Here is a 21,560-nt window from a genome sequence, read left to right as displayed (position 1 = left end):
AACCCAGAAGTTATTAAAAATAGCAACCGCAAAAGCTTTTTTAGGGTACTCAAAAACGAAATCAGAAAACTTGTAAGTTCTTCCAAACCAGTACCAAACCAAATTTAAAATCATACCCAAACCTAAGTTAACCCAATGGAAAATTTATTTTGAAAGCAGTTTTAAACCAGTTTAAAAGAAAGTCCCAATAATCCCATTATGAAGTGTAAGAAATAAGTCTGGTGTAACATGAAGGAACCAAGACCCTGAGACTAATTTAGAGAACTGTGACAAGCCCTCGAAGATGTTAAAGGTTTAAAAAAAACAAAAAACGCTGAGGTCAAACCAAAATGAAACTAGTCAAAAACTTAATCCAGAACCAGCTTAAAACCTGTCCAAAGTTCTCAGCAGATAAAACAAGAAAGGCCACTTGTGTATTAAACTTACAACTATCTCAAATTATCTCTGAATGTTTTTCTCCACAACCATAAACTTCCCCTTTTAAGACACTGCAGAAAAAGATGGGTGCCTCGACCTATCCTCCACCCACCAAAAAGCTCTTTGGTCTTTAGAAAGCAAAACCCTCCAAGTAGTTCTGTTTAGTTATATTTGGCATCAGTCTACAGCAACAGTTATTTTACTGATGGGTAAAGATCCTGCAGTATTATAGTGAGAGAAGCCCATTGATCACTTGTGAGCAGTATGGCAACAGTGTAGAGTTCTATTTGTGATTTTATTTGGTTAAATTTGCAGACACAGGCCTGGGAGACTCCGTCTGCTCCAGTCCCAGCATCTCCAGCACCACCAGTCCAAAGATGGAGCCGCCGCCATCGCCGCACGCCAACCGCAAGAAGCACCGGCGGAAGAAGAGCACCAGTAACTTCAAAGCCGACGGCCTCTCTGGTACTGCGGAAGGTAACGCCATCTCCCCTCCCCCTCGCCTCGCACTTTCCCCGCCTAGTTCTTTAAAAAAATACAAATGAAAACATCTTTAAAACTGACCCGACCTTTATTTTCTAGTTTTCAAATCTTAAATCCCACTATCTTTGTAAAGTTTGTGTATTGATGCTACACTCAACAAAAATATAAACGCAACACCTTTGTTACTGCTCCCATTCCCCATGGGATGGACGTAGAGACCTAAAATTCATTCCAGATACACAATATAACCATCCCTCCCAAACAGTGGTCACAAATCAGTCCAAATGTGTGGTAGTGGGCACATCTGCTATATTGAGATAATCCATCCCACCTCACAGGTGTGCCACATCAGGATGCTGATCTGACATCATGAGTAGTGCACAGGTGTACCTCAGACTGCCCACAACAAAAGGCCACCCTGGAATGTGCAGTTTTGTCTCACAGCAAAATGCCACAGATGCCACAAGCAATGAGGGAGCGTGCAATTGGCATGCTGACAGCAGGAATGTCAACCAGATCTGTCGCCCGTGCATTGAATGTTCATTTCTCAACCATAAGCCGTCTCCACAGGCGTTTCAGAGAATATGGCAGCACATCCAACCGGCCTCACAACCGCAGACCTCGTGTAACCACACTAGCCCAGGACCTCCACATCCAGCAGGTTCACCTCCAAGATCGTCTGAGACCAGCCACCCAGACAGCTGCTGGAACAATTGGTTTGCACAACCAAACAATTTCTGCACAAACTGTCAGAAACCGTCTCAGGGACGCTCAACTGCATGCCCGTCGTCCTCATCGGGGTCTTGACCTGACTCCAGCTCGTCGCCGTAACAGACTTGTGTGGGCAAATGCTCACATTCGATGGCGTCTGGCACGTTGGAGAGGTGTGCGCTTCACGGATGAATCATGGTTCACATTGTTCAGGGCAGATGGCAGCTGAGAATGTCCCAGTTCTTGCATGGCCAGCATACTCACCGGACATGTCACCCATTGAGCATGTTCGGGATGTGCTTGACCGGCGTATACGACGGCGTGTACCAGTTCCCACGAATATCCAACAACCTCGCACAGCCATTGAAGTGGAGTGGACCAACATTCCACAGGCCACAATTGACAATCTGATAGACTCCATGCGACGATGTGTTGCACTGCATGAGGCAAATGGTGGTCACACCAGATACTGACCGGTTCTGGGTCCCCAGACCCCCAATAGCGCAAAAAACTGCACATTCCAGGGTGGCCTTTTGTTGTGGGCAGTCTGAGGTACACCTGTGCACTACTCATGATGTCAGATCAGCATCCTGATGTGGCACACCTGTGAGGTGGGATGGATTATCTCAATATAGCAGATGTGCCCACTACCACACATTTGGACTGATTTGTGACCACTGTTTGGGAGGGATGGTTATATTGTGTATCTGGAATGAATTTTAGGTCTCTACGTCCATCCCATGGGGAATGGGAGCAGTAACAAAGGTGTTGCGTTTATATTTTTGTTGAGTGTATAAGAAAACCCTGAACCTTTGTTCATAGTGACATTAGTAGATTATTTGGGACCTAGGCTGGGAAACGCAGTCATGTGATTGTCTGAGATTTTCGACCTCCTCAATGAGGAAAGGATCTCTCCATCCTGTCATTCTCTCAGCCCTTCATCTCTTCACCCTGTTTGGTCTTCCTCTTCTCTGTAAAGTCTGTGGATCAATGAGTGTGTACATGCACAGCAGTAACTCCATATTAGTGAATCCAACAACAGCTGAAAAACCTGCTTTCATATTAATACTGCAGACATTAAACATGAAAAGCATTGTCTTTGGTAATAATTCAGCTGCAGATAACCTGATGAAGCTAAAGTTGATCAGAACAAATCTTAAAGACAGTTACAAAAAGCCAATTAGAGACCTGCTTACTAACTAATGGCTAATTTTGTATATGCTTCTATATATGCTTATATGACAGGTTGGCATCATTTAAGTGCATGGAGACATCCGCCATTTGGCGATCATTGTTGGACAGTTAGAGGAGCAATTCCTTATGAATGTTTGGACTTGGGTTAGATTCGATGTTGAAATTTGTTATTATGTTTAAAGATTTTTGATTTATTGTGGGGGGGGGTTATTTTTTCTTTTGTTTATAATAGTCTGTAGAACAACTGAATTAGCTTGAGTCCCATTCAGGGACCGTTCAGCAGTTGTAGCCACATGTGTTGCTATACACCTGTCAGTCAAAGTGGCATTGCACCTTTCAAACTTTAAGCCTTAATACAATTAAAACCGGTAAATTATTTTAAAAATTCACCATCCAGTTATTGTGAAGGAGGAATGTAGCCATAGAACCCCAAACAATTTTTGTAGCAGGCTGTAAACATGCTTAATTCTGCTGTGAACATGTGGACATCTTATAATGTGAGACTGATTCACTTTTGGAGGCGGCCTCAAGTGGACATTAGAGGAACTGCAGGTTTTTGTACTTTACTTTTAAGCCTTGGAGTTTGATTCTACTCTGAAACGAGCCCACTTTCTTTTTCTCACAGACTTTCTTTGTATACATCAGTATCTGAAACTTGGGCCATGCTTAATATATATATTATATACTGTAGTATTATGTTCATGACAAGAAGAACAATAATACGTCTTCTTTATTGATCAAGGAAACTGAATGCAAGAAAACTCTAAAGTAAGCCTTTTACATTGTGGTTTAATGGGTTGTTGCTGATCGTTTCTGCTGAGAGACTGGATCCAATATTAATTTGTTTAGCAGCGTCATATCAAGTGTTTCACACTAAACACAGCAGAAGAAAATTCTTAGTATTAATAAAGTGGCTGGCGTAAAGGAAAAAAAAGAATAAAATATGGATTCATTCATGAATAAAAACCACAAATTAAACTTAAATATATACATTAGAAAGATCTGCTAAACATCAACCTGTGTGTTTCTTTCTGTTCTGTTTCTGCACCACACATCTATGACCTCCGCCCGCTGCTGTATCCTGATTGGCTGATTCCATCCTAAATTCCTCCTCAGTTTATCACCATTATTGATGTTTTTGTGATAATTATCGAGATCTTTTATCACACACACACACACACACACACACACACACACACACACACACACACACACACACACAGTAGCTCGTTGAACAGATGTGGCGCAGCAGCAGATGTGTAATGTTCGTCCCTCCATCAGTGAGGTATCAAGCAGCTGACAGGACAAGTGGCTGTCTGAGTGACAGATTGACGCTGCATCTGCCTTCATCTCTGCTCATTTCCATCCCTTTATTTTCCTTTATTTCCTCACGTCCACCCTCAATGCTTCCTTTTTCGTTTTCAGTCTCCCCTCCTGGTTCTTGTCCTCATTTCCATCTTCTCCTCTAATCTTGTTCCTCGTTGTTTTGTCTCATCTGTTTCATTCCTCCTTCACTCTGTTTTCCTTATGCTTTACTCCTCCTCCTCCTTTTTTCCCCCTCTGCAAGCGTTTTATTATCACTTCCTCTGACCGCCACTCGTTATCAGACGCTTCCCGGCTCCCTCATCTCGCCCCCACATTAGTCAGCCAGAGAGGCTTAAGTGAAATATTATAAATAATCCAGTGTATTGAAATCTTTTATCAGCTGTGTCACTTTCATTATTCAATAAGCGATTAGTAACAGTCTTCCCAATTTAGCCATTAAGCACTGAGCGTGCTCAGCCGGCCGCTGGCTCACCGCCTGTCACGCCGGGCGGGCGGGTGAAGTATCTTCATGTCAGAGCGAGGCCTGGCGTAATTCATGAGGGGGAACCGCCCTCTGCGGCCGAGCTCCCCCAGGTAGGACCACACCAACACACACACTCGGAGATTCTCACCCTTAGTTTGCTGCACCAGTGGAAGTTCCTGGTGGTGATGGTGATACTTCTACCCACCAGTATCTTTTGTTTCAGATGGGGCTTTTTGTGACCTCTGGCCAGACTAATGTGCGTGACTTTTTAATGACTCACTGACCTGCAGCTCCACCGTATTCACCTGGATTTGGACTTCATGGCTCATGAGGATGTTTTACTACCGTTCTGATGCATTTCAGTTTTCTGTTTTGACCAGGTCTTGGTTTTATTGGTGTATTGACTGGGACTTGTCAGATTCATGAAGATGTTTTTTAAAGGTATTCTTGCGTGTCATCTTTGGTGTACTTCTGGTTCATCCATTGATTCTGACTTCTGTCACGCTTACATTTGGACTAAACCCATGGGATAGGATGGGATAAACCCATGAATGGGTTTTGATTTTCACTTATCTTGATTTTTAAGGGCATTTTTTTAGTGTGTAGCATTTGATCTAGTTTAGTTTAATTAATGCATTCATAGTTTATTGGGTTAGGATTTGTGATAGTTGTTTCAGTTTTCTGTTTTAACTTGGTCTTGGTTTTGTTGGTTTTATAGGTGTACTGACAAGGACTTACCAAGTTCACGTCGGTGTTTCTACTCTGATATTTTGGATTTTTGGATCAAACTACGACTTCTTTTGTGCCGTTCTTGCTCATTAGCAGTACTTTGTTTTGTTTTGTTCTTCACAATGCTTTTTTGATTCAGACTTGGTTTTGGCTTATTGTCTTTGGTAGAGTTCTTGTTCATCTATTGATTTTTTTATTTAATTTTTTTGGATATGTGGGGTTTTTTTTGGTTTCGTTCTAGTTTGATTAGTTCAATTTAATGTGTTTCACCGGGGTTAATTGCGAATTACTTCTTTTAGCCTTCAGCTTTAAACATTCTTAGTTTTGTTAGTTCTATCCTTGGTTTGTCAAGTTTATAGGCATTTTTTGACTTATTTTGGTTTTAACTTTTATTCTGAAAATTTTAGCTCAAATGTAGCTCTTCATTTTTACTTGTGGTGGTCTTTGAGTTAGTTCTCTACATTATACATGCTTCCCTTAGGCATAGCACACATTTTCACTGCTATGCAGATGACACCCAACTTCTAGCCATGAAGTCAGATAACACACAGCAATTTGTTAAAATGCAAGAATGTCTTACATACATAAAGCTCCTCACACACAAGGTCTTGAATAATCAGGGCTCATCTTATCTTAATGACTTCATAGTACTGTGTGACCCCAATAGAGTGCTTCACTCTCACATTGCAGGCCTACTTGTTGTTCCTAGAGTATTTAAAAGTGTGGGGGGAATGGGAAAAGAATGGGAGGCAGAGCCTTCAGTTTTCAGGCCCCTCTTCTTTGGAACCAGCTTCCAGTTTGGATTCAGGAGACGCACACTATCTCTACTTTTAAATTAGGCTTAAAACTTTCCTTTTTGCTAAAGCATATAGTTAGGGTTTGATCAGGTGACCCTGAATCCTCCCTTAATTATGCTGTAATAGGTCTAGGCTTCTGGGGGATTCCTATGATGTGTGAAGTATTTCTTCTTCAGTCACCTTTTTCACTCAATATGTGTTTATACACCTCTCAGCATTTAATTATTAGTTATTATTAATCTCTGGCTCTCTTCCACACCATGTCTTTGACCAATCTTCTTCTCCTCACCCCCAACTGGTCATGGCAGTTGGCCATCCTCATAATGAGAGCATGAGTGGATCTGCAGCCTCGACACCGGGCTGCCATTTGAGCTTTGAAAGTTGACCTCAGTCTCTTTCGTTCAGCTTCAAAAGTTTGAAGCTGAATCTGTGGCCACATTCCTGAAGTTTAAGTTGAGAAACGGTGGCTTTGATTCCTCACACGGAAAGCTGCTCACAGCTGATGTTTAAGTTGTGTGCGCGCCTCTCAGATCACATTCGTGTGTGACGGTGTCTCAGCTGAAGAGCTTCACCTCATTGTTGTCAGGTGGTCGGTGCACCTGCAGCACGCCGCTCTCTGACTGCTTCATCAAGGCCTTGAATTCCTCTAAAGTCGCAGCTTAATCAGGAAGGTGGGCTCCGCCCTCCGTCACAGGTCAAATAGGGTCAGAGAGGGTCAAACAGAAGGGAAACAAAGAGGGCCTCTGTGGAGGAAAGACCAGGTGGTCCTGCAGTTACCTGTCAGTCACTTTGTTTTAGTCTCTCTCCCTCTGACACAAGTTTATATAGTTTACACAAACATGTTCTTGTGTTGTAAAGCACTTTGTGATTTTTTTTTTTTTTATCTGTGAAAAGCGCTATATAAATAAATTTTACTTTACTTACTTATGTTTAAGCTTTTTCAGACAGGTTGGTGAGAAACATTTACAAGATTTTTTAAATGAGACGCACAAAATACAAAGACTATCGTCAGTGCTGGATAGACCTGCTGATGTTTTAACGTTTTCTCCAGTATACAACATGAAGAGTAACAAACTGTTCAAATAAACTTCAAAGCGTTCAAAGATCAAATTAAACATCGACATAGCCTGTACACTCACTACAGCTATAGCCTGTACATACTTATACTATATTCATAACATACCTTCATACCGTGTACATTATAACATCAGAAAGTGAGAAAATGAGGAAAAAGAAAGCAACAAGCTTTCACAAACTTCCACTAATGTACGATTTTTGATATCAGCGAGCTCCAGAGAAACTCTTGCTCCTGGTTCCTCCTTAGATCCCTGATCCCTGAGGAGATGATCCAGCAGGCTACACAACATGGTTTAAACCATGAGTCGACTTAGAGGCAAATAATATCTGAGTTAGACTGAGAGGAAAAACACTTCACGTCCCCCTGCTTTGAAAAAAAGCTCATACTGGAGTAACAGGCTGGATATTCATGTAGGTGGAGTGTAGTGACAGTTTTAACTGAGTCCCATCACTTTGTGGTGTCTTATATCATGAAGCTGCTTCTGCCTCTTGATTCATTTTTTAGCTTTTGTTTTTTATCTCAGATCCATGACTCTGGTCTCTGCTTCAGCCTCTCTGCTCGCGCTCTCGGGGCTCCAACCTGTGACCTTTTTAACACCACCCTGATTCATTCCATCCGTCACTCGCCTCGCCTCCTGTGGCAGATCGAGGAAAACAAAGCGGACTAACATTAAAGTGTCAGCCGCGGCTGTATTTCATCCTCTGCAAATGTTGCTTTGGTGGCAAATGCTCGCAGTAGCCCCAGGGGGGAGTGAATATTACAGAGTTTGCAGAGGTCAAAGGTCACAGAGCTCAAACCTGTGGAAGAATCAGAGCTACAAAGGAGCTACAGAAGTTCAGCGTTTTTATCGTCCCATCATTTGTTGGCACTTAGGTTTGATTTAATGCTTAAAAAAATCACATTATCACAGTTTCGACCATATTTTTTGAAGAATGTTGCCTTTATATTCTGCTAAAGGTGATTAATTAAAATAATTAATCATATCTATGAAATAAGAGATTATACTGAAAACTGTCTAATGCAATTTCAAAGTTTAAGTTGACTTTTGTTTTATTCTATCCAACCAGCAGCTCACAATTCTAAAAAGGAAATAAAAGTTCAAACCTTACACATCACACACTGATATTTCGCTCTAAATTGCCCGCAAATAAGTTTTCTTACTTTCTTGGTTATCTTTTAATGTGAAAATCTCGAGGAAGTGTTGAGTTGTAGCTCAACAGCAGGTTTTTTTGAGGCTCTTGTTGTTTGACTTTCAGTGGGTTTAAAGTGTCATGAATATTTTTAGTTTGGTTATTTTTTTATCAGATAAATGTGAGCAGAAACTTTTTGATTGACATCTTTAGATTTTTTCCAAGTTCTATTTTTTTATTTGTAGTGGATTAAAGATGTACTTTGTTGATCTTTCACGGACTTCCATCCCTTCATTGTGCTTATTGGCTCCTCCCACTTCAGCACCGAGCCACACCCCCTCCATAGCATCCTCTGCACTGCTGGTTTTGACACCTGTCTCTCTCTTTCTCTCCCTCTTCCCCTTTACTGTCTATGTCTTATATTTGTTGTCTCATTCCTAAAATCTGGCCTCACCTCTCCTTTGGTCCTGCATGTTTCATTCCTCATTCATTCCTCTTCTCTTGTCCCTTGTCTCCTTTGTTCCTGTTCGGATCGCCTGTTATCTCTTCTTCATTCCTCTATCATACCCGCTTGACCTGCTTTTGTTATTCCTTCATTCCTTCTTCAATCTTCCTTTGGGTCCCCATTCGATCTTCCTTCATACCCACATTATTCCTGTTTCCTTCCTCGCTGCCGTCTTTTCTCTCTCTCTTCCTGCCGTCGGGGGATGCAGCCAAACGTAAAGCTTGGAAACTAAATCGCGTCTCTAGCCTTCGCAGCATTTACACCAACAGTCTGCAGAACTCAGAAGGTAAAAAAAAAAAAACTGCTGTGGTGGGACGGACAGACCCCCAACTGACCTCCACCCTGACCCTCCCACCACTGCAGGGTTGGAGTCCCCTGTGCTGGAGATTTGTGCTTTTGATTCCAGGAATGAATGAGTTGGTGATTTGCAGAAAAAGATGATGAAACTGGGTTTGAGTCACTTACATGTTTAAGCAAGAAGCACTGAGACACTTTTATAACATGAAGGCTAATTCTTTAATGAATCATCAACTTCGATCAAAGAGGGAAAATTAGTTATTAGTGATATTTATAGTATTAGTAGTATAATATATAGTAATATTAAATTATACACCTTTTTTTCTTTTTTTACCAAAATTGAGGTCAGTACAGAGTTTAACACTCATCATGGACCATAACTTGAAAGTGAGCTGCTAGCTGAGCTGTAAACTGAACATGGATTGGTTACTTCTGAAAAAAAAGAAAAACTGAAAAAACCCTGATATAGTTTTAAAAGAAACTAAATATGTTGCTGTAAATTTTATGGATTTATGACTCACATAGTCAGTTTTAAGGTATTTTTGCAGTCAGTATGGGATGTTTGCCCGACTTGGACTCATAGTTAACCTTCCCGTCCACTTTATATCCATGTACAACATGTTGGAATTGCCATTTTAAATCTTTTTCACCACCTCATATGTCTTAATCAATGTGAGAGTAATGCAGTATTGTCCATGGGGAAAAAAAATATTTCTCTAACTTTATAAACCACACAGGGATATTTTCATCCTGCAGTTTGGATGTGTTTCACCTCTAAAGAGTTCTTAGAGTCTTTTTGCTGCAAATCATCCAGTCAGTTCTTTCTCGGTGTGTCCATCTGTGTTTGGTCCAGTGGAGAAAGCATCTGTCTTTCCCTTCCCCTGTATTTCTTTGCCCCACCTGCCTCACCTGTGAGGACACAGCCAACCAAACACCCCCACCCTGGAAGCATGGGCTGTACAGGTGATGATACACCACAATGTGATGTGCGTTTTGTGCGATAGTGTTCCAGAGCATCTTCTGGTGTGATTTCCTCCTTCATGAAGTATGTGCTGTGGTTCGGTTCCTCTCCGTCTTCTGCTCAAGAGCAAAAAAAATAAAAACACAGAGCCACATATTTCTTTCTCTGAGCGACTTCTGAACAATCGGCTGCAATATTTTCCAGGTTATTAATGTTGTAAAAGGCTGCGAATAATATGGGGAGTAATGACCTGTGTCGCAAAGCAATACTGTGTGCGGTGACATTTAAGGCTTTTAATTTGTGTTTCCCGAGGCCCCCTTTTGTCTCCCTCACGCCTCCCCTCTCATTGCACCTCCCGTCCTCCACTCTCAAACACACATACACCTCCCGCTGAGCCTCAACACCTCACACCCCGGATGGATGATAGGCTTGTATGCATGTCCTGCCCCCCACCCCCACCAACCCACCCTCTGCCAATCCCCACCTCCTCCCCCTCTTCCTGCCACCATTCCTCCCTGCGTCTTGTAAATGCTGTATATTTGGTTTGTTCTTTTCTGCCGTTAAAGGTTGCCAGTGTCAGAGTTCACAAATTGCCTCGGCACCACCTCTCTCTGCGCGAATGTCACCCACAGTAGCCGAGAGCGGTGGCAGTAATTACCCGCACAGTGCGGCGTGGTCGGCGTCCGAGTTTGTGTGTGTTTGTGCTCTCGTGCATACATTTAGACACACGCAGCAGCGAATGGAGAAAGAAAAACACAGGCCGAACAAGGCAAGAAAAGAAATCAGGGGGAGTTTTTTGAAGATTTCCTCAGAGGATTTAAAATCTCTTTTTATAGCTTAAAGTCACATTTTGTTTCATTTCCAATCTGAATGAGCAAATTAAACTGTCAAGACAAAGACACGATTTTCTAGAAAGTTCTTCAAAAAATAAGCTTGATTGTTTTCGCCTTCAAAGTTTGGGGTTTAAAGTAACTTTGACAGCTAAATGGTCCTTAAATTAGTTAGAAAAATGAGAAATTACCCAATCCAATGTGCTTGGAAGATCCAGTATGATCTTGGAGGTTTATTTTAATCACGTACAGCAGTGTTACCCATGAACGTGCGATGAAAGAGCTTTAGTTATTTTTAGTGAAATGAACTACTACTGTAAAAAGTCTGAAATAAAGTTGAGGAAAGTAAATTCTTAAAAATTGTTTCCACATGCAGCAGTTACTCATCAACACGATCATCACGTATGTGAATCTGGCATTTTCTTACTTTTAGCTCCGTATTTGGTCTCCTCCACTTCCTGAGGAAAATATCTGGCCTTTTATCTGCAACATGCTGCATGTTCTGCGACAGCTTTGGACATATTTTGTTCCTGATTTGTTTTTAGACACTTAGCATTATTTTTGTGAAGATTTATCAACTTTACTTGTCTCTTTTTACACTTTCTAGTCATACAGTGGTCTCTCGTTTATCGCGGGAGTTACGTTCTAAAAAATAACCCACGATAAGTGAAATCTGCAAAGTAGCCAACTTTATTTTTTATAATTATTATAGATGTATAAGGCTGTAAAACCCCTCACTACACACTTTATACACTTTTCTCAGTCAGGCATGAACATTTTCACACTTTTCTCTGTTGTCTAAACACTCTCAAAGTTTAAAACTTGTAGAAAAATAAGTCCAGTATTATAGAATGAAACCAAAGGCACCTGCAGGTGATGGCGTTTCGTCGAAATTCTTGTGTTTGTTGGGGAGAAAACTTACAAACGCACAGTACAGCACTTCAGAGTCACACTGCTAGCGATCGAGATTGATGTAAATTTGACAAGCTGAACGCATTCTGTACTGTACAGGAGGCACGGCACAAAATTGATTGACGTTGGTCTACAGCCAATCAGGACGCAGAACACAATGTGCTGTTTAAAAAAAAAAAAAAAAGCATGCAAAATTGCACCAAAAAAATTCAACAAAACAGAGAGGCCATGAAAGGTGAGCCGCGTTGTAGCGAGGGACCACTGTACTGCTTGCATCTTTTTGTGTTAATTTTTTGGACATTTTGTTATTTTTATGACACTTAAGTAATATTACATATTTATTAACATTTACTAACACTAACAGCAATTTCTTTGTATTTTACAGCAATTTTAGTTGTAGTTCAGAGATTTTTATCATCTTTTTCCAATTTATGTTGTCATTTTATTCCTATTGCTTTTTTTCATAATTTTCTAAAATATTTCTCAGGGAGTTCATTCCAAACTAATATAAAATAATGTTATTATTTTATTGATATTTTCTTATATTTTTAAAACTTGTTATATTTTCTCCTTTTTTAGAAGACAATGTGAACATTGAACACTTTTATTATCCTCTGCCCCTCGGCCCGTTTGCAAATTGAAGCTGCACATTCCCAGCATTAATTAAGCTTCATTAATGTTAAAGGTAATTAATTTTAGTCCTTGCACTTACATTTTACTTCTAGCTCCTCACCCTGGATATAAAGCAGCTAAAAGCTCCACGTTTCATATTTGACCTATTGAATATAGTTTCCATTTCTAGTTTCTATCATAATATAATCCAGTGAATATCTTTTGGTCTCCACCTCCTCCTGAGCTCTGACATCCTGTTTCTTTTAGCTGTTGGCTGCTCAGAGAACTGAAACTATGAGCTAAAAGAGACTAAAAAGCTCCACAGAGTAATTTTTCTACCATGCTTTAAGATTAGTGTTGCTACTGAGGTCCAGGCAGGGGTTTCATAGTAAAAGTGGGTGGTGGGAGTGGTTCTTTTCCCCCCTGATTTTATTCATTAGCGGGCTTAGTGCGCTGAGTCAGCATGCAGCATTTAAATCCAGAAACACCGTTTAATTTACGCTGCAGAGAGGCAGAGCCTTTCTGGATTGTTGGTTTCCATAATTGTCAAGCAGCCTCCACCCCTCCCCTTCCCCCTGAAAACAGAGAATCATGGGAATTTAATTATGATGGGATTCTGGCTCTTGACCCTGCAGGGCTGAGGCGGTGCTTGATGGGTGAGCCGTCATTTAGAACGAAGAGGCACCCGGTGTTCACCCAGGAGCTCCGAACACACTCCCTCCCTGCATTATGTACAGTTTGCCCTTCATCAGACACACGTTCATACGCAGAGCTTCGACTTCCTCTGGTCTGAAGATAGTTTGATGATGGTAGCACCCGCTCTGAAGTCACGCAGTGTCCCCGTAAATCATGAAGGACAGCAACAGGTGCTCCTAAAATAAAACTCATGTTTTTCTGCAATCAAGTTAATAATCAAAGGTCAATAAGCTCCAGGCTATGAATCAGGATCGAGCACTGTGTGAAACTCTGGATGTTTTTCTATGTTTTTGGAGGTTTAATTTAGTTTAAGTGAAATTATTATAAGTGCTTTATCTTCAATATTTCTCGTGATAATCTGGGGCCCTTTTTTCTATTTTTTTCCTGCTTTTTGGGACAATTCTTCTTCTTAGACACCAAAATAAATGTTTTCCATAAAATGTATTTATATTAATGTATCTTTTAAAGAAAAGTAAAAAAGGGTTTTTTTGACACCTTTTTCTGTCATTTTGTTTTTAAATTCTTTAAAAAAAAATTTTTTCCAATTTTTTGTATTTTAAAAAAAGTTTTTTTAAATATATTTTTTAGAAATATTAGTTTGACCAGTGTTTTCTTCCTCTTTGTATATCATTTTACAGATTTTGTTTATTAATGGTTATTAATATAAAGTAACTGGAATTTTTTGTCTAGCTTTCTTCAGATTTTATTTATATTTTTCAAACAAGTTTTCAGACATTTGTGGGGTGAATTTTTCTTTCCTTTAGCTGCTTTTTGAACATTTTATTATTCTCAACTCATTTTCAGTTTGGACCTGCAGGTTTTAATTAGGCTTCATTAATGTTAATGTTGATTAATTCGGTCACTTCCTCTAAAAACTTATTTCTGGATCCTTTCCCAAAAACATCACCTGGAAAAAAGCAGCTTGAAGCTCCACTTTGGTAAAAATGTCCAGCTTTTTTCCACTGTGAGAAAACCTTTTATTAAATATTTTCCTTCACAGTTTGTCCCTCTCGTTTCACTGCTTTCATGAGAAAAGTTCAGTCTCATCATTGTTTCTCTGAATCTCTGCGCTCAGCGGCTGGTTTACTGCACAGATCGGTTTAACCTTGATCCGTTAGCCGGCCCTTGTAAACAGTAGTTTTAATTAACGTGAGCTCATCCGACTCGGGCCGTCAGCTGCCTGCAGCAGCTCACAGATGAAAACGATCCTCGGTTATCTCTAGTAGAGAAACTTTGGAGAGCAAAGGTGTTTTCAATCTCTTCATCTGGAAGTGCGGGGCTTCCTCAGCCCGCCGTTCGCCTCAGGGCGCTTCCTTCCATCCTTACCTTCCGTCCTTCCTCTCCTCGGACAAGGCCATTGATTATCCAGAGCAGAGCCGGAGGGGAGCTTCGGCTCTGCTGCTCTGAGACGATCCCAATTAGCCAAATGACTGGAGTTGAGGAGGAGCAAATGGTTGTTCCCTGGCGGGCCGGCCGTGACCGCTCTCCGACTGATTAAACCCCTCATCATCATCATCATCTTCTTCTTCTGCTGCCGCCGCTCGTCATGAACGGCTGCTTCCAGAAACCCTCGCCCGTGTTGTGAGTGATTACCGAGCTCACTGCTGAGATTTTGTCTGAGCCCGACGCCGCGCAGGTTTGGATGGAGGAAAGCATTTCCGGGTCACACCAGCAGAGACGGTGGAATCCTGGGAATTATCAGGCACGCTGGAGGCCATCCTTTGATTAAGTGATTACCCGGTGTCGCCTCCTCTTCCCTGCTGATCGGGGTTAATTGTAAACAGAAGCTGCTTGTAGTCTGATCTGCTGTGGTGATGATACTCAGCCCCCCTCCCATCCCGTCTGTGCGCCCTAACAGTTTCCAAATGTGGCTGACATGTCAACGAACAAATGTGAACATCTGTGGCGAGGCATGGAAGCAGTCGTACAGAAACACAGAGGATTTTCAGCTCCACGAGGTTTACTCAGAAATCCAATCTAATTTTACAGGGAGTGCAGAATTATTAGGCAAGTTGTATTTTTGAGGAATAATTTTATTATTGAACAACAACCATGTTCTCAATGAACCCAAAAAACTCATGAATATCAAAGCTGAATGTTTTTGGAAGTAGTTTTTAGTTTGTTTTTAGTTTTAGCTATTTTAGGGGGGTATCTGTGTGTGCAGGTGACTATTACTGTGCATAATTATTAGGCAACTTAACAAAAAACAAATATATACCCATTTCAATAATTTATTTTTACCAGTGAAACCAATATAACATCTCCACATTCACAAATATACATTTCTGACATTCAAAAACAAAACAAAAACAAATCAGCGACCAATATAGCCACCTTTCTTTGCAATGACACTCAAAAGCCTGCCATCCATGGATTCTGTCAGTGTTTTGATCTGTTCACCATCAACATTGCGTGCAGCAGCAACCACAGCCTCCCAGACACTGTTCAGAGAGGTGTACTGTTTTCCCTCCTTGTAAATCTCACATTTGATGATGGACCACAGGTTCTCAATGGGGTTCAGATCAGGTGAACAAGGTGGCCATGTCATTAGTTTTTCTTCTTTTATACCCTTTCTTGCCAGCCACGCTGTGGAGTACTTGGACGCGTGTGATGGAGCATTGTCCTGCATGGAAATCATGTTTTTCTTGAAGGATGCAGACTTCTTCCTGTACCACTGCTTGAAGAAGGTGTCTTCCAGAAACTGGCAGTAGGACTGGGAGTTGAGCTTGACTCCATCCTCAACCCGAAAAGGCCCCACAAGCTCATCTTTGATGATACCAGCCCAAACCAGTACTCCACCTCCACCTTGCTGGCATCTGAGTCGGACTGGAGCTCTCTGCCCTTTACCAATCCAGCCACGGGCCCATCCATCTGGCCCATCAAGACTCACTCTCATTTCATCAGTCCATAAAACCTTAGAAAAACCAGTCTTGAGATATTTCTTGGCCCAGTCTTGACGTTTCTTCTTGTGTGTCTTGTTCAGTGGTGGTCGTCTTTCAGCCTTTCTTACCTTGGCCATGTCTCTGAGTATTGCACACCTTGTGCTTTTGGGCACTCCAGTGATGTTGCAGCTCTGAAATATGGCCAAACTGGTGGCAAGTGGCATCTTGGCAGCTGCACGCTTGACTTTTCTCAGTTCATGAGCAGTTATTTTGCGCCTTGGTTTTTCCACACGCTTCTTGCGACCCTGTTGACTATTTTGAATGAAACGCTTGATTGTTCGATGATCACGCTTCAGAAGCTTTGCAATTTTGAGACTGCTGCATCCCTCTGCAAGATATCTCACTATTTTTGACTTTTCTCAGCCTGTCAAGTCCTTCTTTTAACCCATTTTGCCAAAGGGAAGGACGTTGCCTAATAATTATGCACACCTGATATAGGGTGTTGATGTCATTAGACCACACCCCTTCTCATTACAGAGATGCACATCACCTAATATGCTTAATTGGTAGTAGGCTTTCGAGCCTATACAGCTTGGAGTAAGACAACATGCATGAAGAGGATGATGTGGACAAAATACTCATTTGCCTAATAATTCTGCACTCCCTGTAACGCCGAGCTCCCATTACTGACTTTTCTAACGGTTTCTACTCACCTCATCATAAGAGATCTGAGGAAGACTCCAGCATGCAGCTGGAAGCTCACCTCATGAGTCATCTGAAGTTTGAAAAAAGCTTTGAAGAGCTAAAAAGTGGATCTTTTAGTCTTTGAACTCAAGAATTAATTCATGTTTATTTAACAGGAAGTGAAAATTGGTGAAGGTTTTCAAATCTAGTCTGAATATCCTGTTTATTCTAACAGTCGATACGTATTGATGTGGCTCAGTCTGTTAGCTCAGTTACTGTTTTAAAGATCAGCTGGAGAGGTCTGTTGGTTACTGCTCATTTCTGGTATTTTATGTAGTTTAGCTGTAATTTCTTTTCTAATTTTGTGACATTTTTTGAGGTTTTTATACATTTTATTGCAGTAAATCCCATTAGAACTGTCTCAGTGTGGAGACTTTATTTGAATTTACTAAAATGTGATTTTGAGTGAACGGTCCCATTGATGTGTGACTCTGCAGACATGTTGTCAAACCTCGCTGGTGCTGCTTTAAAAAGTGTCCTCGACCCTGAATCCACACAACAGGCTCGCACATACTTGATGTAATTGGCTCCTGATTGTCCCATTAACCTCTGAGGGGGTTCTGTGTAACAGATCCATATGCACCCCCCCCCCCCCCCCTCCAGCTGGCCCTGATTGTAATGACTGGCCTCTCCTGCTGACATGTCTGCAGAGAAGAGGGCAGGATGGTCCAGGGACCCTTAATTTGGGTGATATCCTGGCTACAGGGGGCGGGGTCATGTAGGTCAGTAGAACAGGTGTCCTGTCAAACAACGTGAGAGAGAGTTGGTCGTTACAGCCCTCAGCTGAGCATCCACACGTTGTTCTTATTTTTAAATTCTGCTTGGCGACTGTTTGATGACGAAGCTTTTGAATCAAAATGGTCAGAGTAAGGTCAGGATGTGTTTTCATCTCTCCCTCTCTCTCTCTCTCTGACAGAACAAGAGGAGAACTTTGAGTTCACCATCGTGTCGCTGACGGGGCAGACGTGGCACTTTGAAGCCACTTCCTACGAGGAGCGAGATGCCTGGGTTCAGGTCATCGAGAGCCAGATCCTGGCGAGTCTGCAGTCGTGCGAGAGCAGCAAGAACAAGGTGAGCCGAGTTCTCCTGGAGCCTTTCAGTCTCTTCATCGCACCATTTTCACATTTGTCCACATCAGGACCAACAAACATGCGAAATCGCCCTTTAATGCACACAAACACACACATGCGCGTTCACTCACATAATTAGAAAATAGCAATTACTGTAGCTCACATTGAGCCTCAGCATTGCCATTTTCCACCTGCAGCAGGCGGCTGCGTCTCATTCGAGGCCTGATGTGTTTACGCCTCAGGCTCTCAGCCTTTTTATTGCCCTCCCACCCAAAAAGAAAGAAGAAGAAAAAAGACGCCGGCCCCCCCTCCCTTCACCAATTCCATTTGTGTATCGTGTTGTTCCTTCACTCTCCGACATTGATGCTCATAACCCAAAACAGCAGTGACTCACATATGCTCAGTGTTTTAAACATTTTTAGCCTAATTGAGAGACAGCGCTGTCAAGAACACAAGAGGTTGATCAGTGTTTAAATCCTATTTTTTTCTCCCTCAAACTGTAAAGTAAACATTTAGTCAAGAAAAGACGTGAGCCAGAACTGTTTTTTTTCTTCTTCTTTGTTTCAGTCTCGTCTGACAAGCCAGACAGAGGCGATGGCTCTGCAGTCGATCCGAAGCATTCGAGGGAACGGTCGCTGTGCCGACTGCGACACACCGAGTGAGTACAAACCACCCACAGTGTCAACAAAACCTTCACTAACACAACCATTACCCTTCAGTTTACTTCCTAAAAATAAACCATCAGACAGGTCAAGAAAGATGATTCTTAGGGTTCACGCAAGAATGCCTTCTGAGTATCTTCTTAATGGTCAGAGTTAAACTAGACTGAAAGGATTAATTATGTGTAAATGTGACACCATCCAAGAATGGGTCCAGTTATTTCAAGGAGTTGCATAATTTAAGTCCAATTCCTGAAACTCCGTCCATCCTTTAGGTTGTTGTGCAGGATGTTCAGCCTCTCACTGTCCAACTTAGGCTACGTTCACACTGCAGGTCTTAACCCTTGTGTGGTGTTCGTATTTTTGTTACTCAGCCAGTGTTCATGGGTCTGGTGGACCCGCTAGAGTTTTGGCTTTCCAAATTAACACTATCAAACAATTTTATGTTAAATTACTCAACAGATGTTTACTTCATCCCAATTACAAGACATATGAACAGCAAACATGGTTAATTTTTTCCCTTTACCTTTGTTAGATCACATTTATGAATTAATGTGCTTCTCGTTTTTCTTTTATATAAAATGTTTTAAATAAATCAGTTATAATCAAGTGGAGTGAGTGGAAAGACACAACACATTTACACGTGAAAAAATAATTAATTGTTTAATTTTTCTTTTGAAAAAAACTGAACACGGGTCTCACAGACCCGAACACCATACAAGGGGTAATGCTCAATTCCGATTTTTTGATCAAATCCAATTTTTTCTGTCTGCTTGTTCACACTACAAATAAAATGTGACAGCAAACGCGCTCTAGTGTGAACGCTCAAAGCGGCACGCATGCGCAAAAAAAAGACGTCACACACAACGCACTCTGTTTAGACCCAAACCAAACAGTGTTATTTGAATGATGGCCGTTAATATAAAGACTTGTTTCGGACTTTACATTTCCCAATTTTGCTTTAAGTTATAAAGTTATTTTGTTATTTACATATGGCCTAATAATTATCCTTATTGCTGTTTTAGAGAGGAGCGGTGCTTCAAAGGATAGTTGCTGATTTCTGTCAGAATCTGCAACTATCTATGTACTATGTACTTATACAGTACAAATAAAATGTTCACGTTTCTCCAACGTTGTCTTCCCAACACTTTCACTAACATCTACACGGGATGACCAGGAAGCGTTCACGATGTCTTCTCCGGTGCTGATAATTGGCGTCTGTCTTGTGTCACTGACGTAAAAGACGGATTTAATGCGACATGACCGTTCAAACAGCAGTCGCTTTCTAAAACATCAGATATGTATCGGATTCAGTACCACAAATGAAAGTGACCCAGATCCGATTTGAAAATATCGGATTTGTGCCGTTCACACTGTCATACCATGATCGGATATGGGTCGCATAGGGTCAAAAAAGTCGGATTTGATGCGCTTTTGCCTGCAGTGTGAACGTAGCCTTAGAGATGCAATCTCTCCCAGCAAGCAGGCCAATATTGTGAGCTTTTCTCAGATCATAATTCTTACAAATGCTCTTTTTGCCCATTTTTGAGACAATAGGAAGGAAGAATACAGTAATGCCTACATTCTTTCTTTATCACGTCACATTTAAACCGAAACCAAAAGAAAGAACTTAAGATATAAAATGACGGAGGTCATTTCCAGTTTTGTCCATTTGTTCCCGAATTAGATTTTTTTCGGATTTCAGTTATTGATTACAGACCAAGAAGGTCTGTAATGATGACCAAGGTCTAAAATTCTTCTAGCCTTGTTAGCCACCTTCTACCTACAAATAAAGAGCAATGATTGTCCGGTGCTGGCTTTTACCAACTGTTTAAATTTCATGTCTTGATCTTCCTCTGCAAACACAGTTTAAATAGCACTTTGAATCACCTTGTTGTTGAATTGTGCTATACAAATAAACTTGCCTTGCCTTGCCTTGCCTAAATAGATAAACTTCCTCATTGACCTTTAAAATAAAGGTTGTTTATCCAGAATTCTTACTTTTTAGGAACTCTTTTAATAATCTTTGTTTGTTATAACATATTTACATACATATTTATATACATAAACAATTAAACCGAAGTTCTTTTTTTTTTCCCCCAAAAAGGGTATATTGTCTTTAATAGAGTGAACTTGTCTCCTTCAGACCCGGACTGGGCAAGTCTGAATCTTGGGGCCCTGATCTGCATTGAGTGCTCGGGAATCCACAGGAACCTGGGCACTCACCTGTCCAGGGTTCGCTCTCTAGACCTGGATGAGTGGCCGCTGGAGCTCATCAAGGTGATGTCGGCCATTGGCAACGAGCTGGCCAACAGCGTGTGGGAGGCCAACGCTCAGGGACGCCTTAAACCTGGACCGGACGCCAGCAGGTAGGAAATGTAGAAAACATCTAAGGAAAAGAGTTTGGCTCCACTGGGAGGTTTGAATTGGAAGTGTAGTCTGAAGGAATGACGAGATTCTAAAGATGACTGTGGTTGTTTCTGGTGCAGCAGGAAGTGACAGGATTACATCGAAGCTACAGGGAATAATTTCTCATAATCTCTCATCTCTCAGGTCAGGGCAGCAGTCCTGACGTTGCTTATTGGTTGGAAGTACTACTGTTTTTAAATAAATAGTGAATAGACGAGGACCCAGACATGAGCCTTGTGGAACGCCATTTCTAAAACTGTCTCCAAGAGAGAAGACATTCAGCAAAAACTTTACTTCCTATAAAGTGAGTCATTGTTGTGCTAGATCTTAGATCTCATTTTTTGTATATTGAAAGTTGGATATCAGTGCAGTGCTGCCAGCTGCAGGCAGGGAGCAGTGTTTCAGTGTGTGGCTCAGCAGGGTTCACACTGAGTGTGTTGATATTGACAGAAATGTCACACAATAAAAAGCCCACCTCTGTGTGTGCACTGTCTTGTAGACTACAGGGGATAGTAACAAATCGGTGAACTTCAGCGTGACGTTGGTGTTGATCAGCATGTACCTGCATGTTTGTTTGTGTGTGTGTGTGTGCGTGCATGCTGTGTAATTATCGGATGCTGCAGCCCTGGGAAGCCAGCAGCCATCATAACAAATT

The 21,560-nt window shown here is 41.4% G+C and overlaps 1 protein-coding gene across 5 annotated transcripts in view; it reads left to right on the top strand.

Moving 5' to 3' along the window:
* The window catches only part of agap1 (ArfGAP with GTPase domain, ankyrin repeat and PH domain 1), a 189,483-nt gene that overhangs the window by 143,363 nt on the left and 24,560 nt on the right, over positions 1 to 21,560 (top strand). For 3 of the 5 annotated variants that reach the window (XM_085448188.1, XM_085448187.1, XM_085448185.1), the window contains 4 exons: positions 733 to 894; positions 17,684 to 17,838; positions 18,405 to 18,495; positions 20,643 to 20,865. In XM_085448188.1, coding sequence (XP_085304314.1) covers positions 733 to 894; positions 17,684 to 17,838; positions 18,405 to 18,495; positions 20,643 to 20,865 — 631 coding nt within the window. Of the gene's footprint in view, positions 1 to 732; positions 895 to 9,041; positions 9,120 to 17,683; positions 17,839 to 18,404; positions 18,496 to 20,642; positions 20,866 to 21,560 lie in introns of all 5 variants that reach the window. The other 2 variants (XM_085448189.1, XM_085448186.1) reach the window with 2 other exon arrangements.

Source organism: Copadichromis virginalis, linkage group LG23 (assembly GCF_057382275.1).
Source record: "Copadichromis virginalis isolate Kocher_CV1m ecotype Utaka linkage group LG23, C_Virginalis_male_GT1.1, whole genome shotgun sequence".
Lineage (NCBI taxonomy): Eukaryota > Metazoa > Chordata > Actinopteri > Cichliformes > Cichlidae > Copadichromis > Copadichromis virginalis.
This window is presented reverse-complemented; position numbering and strand designations above follow the sequence as displayed.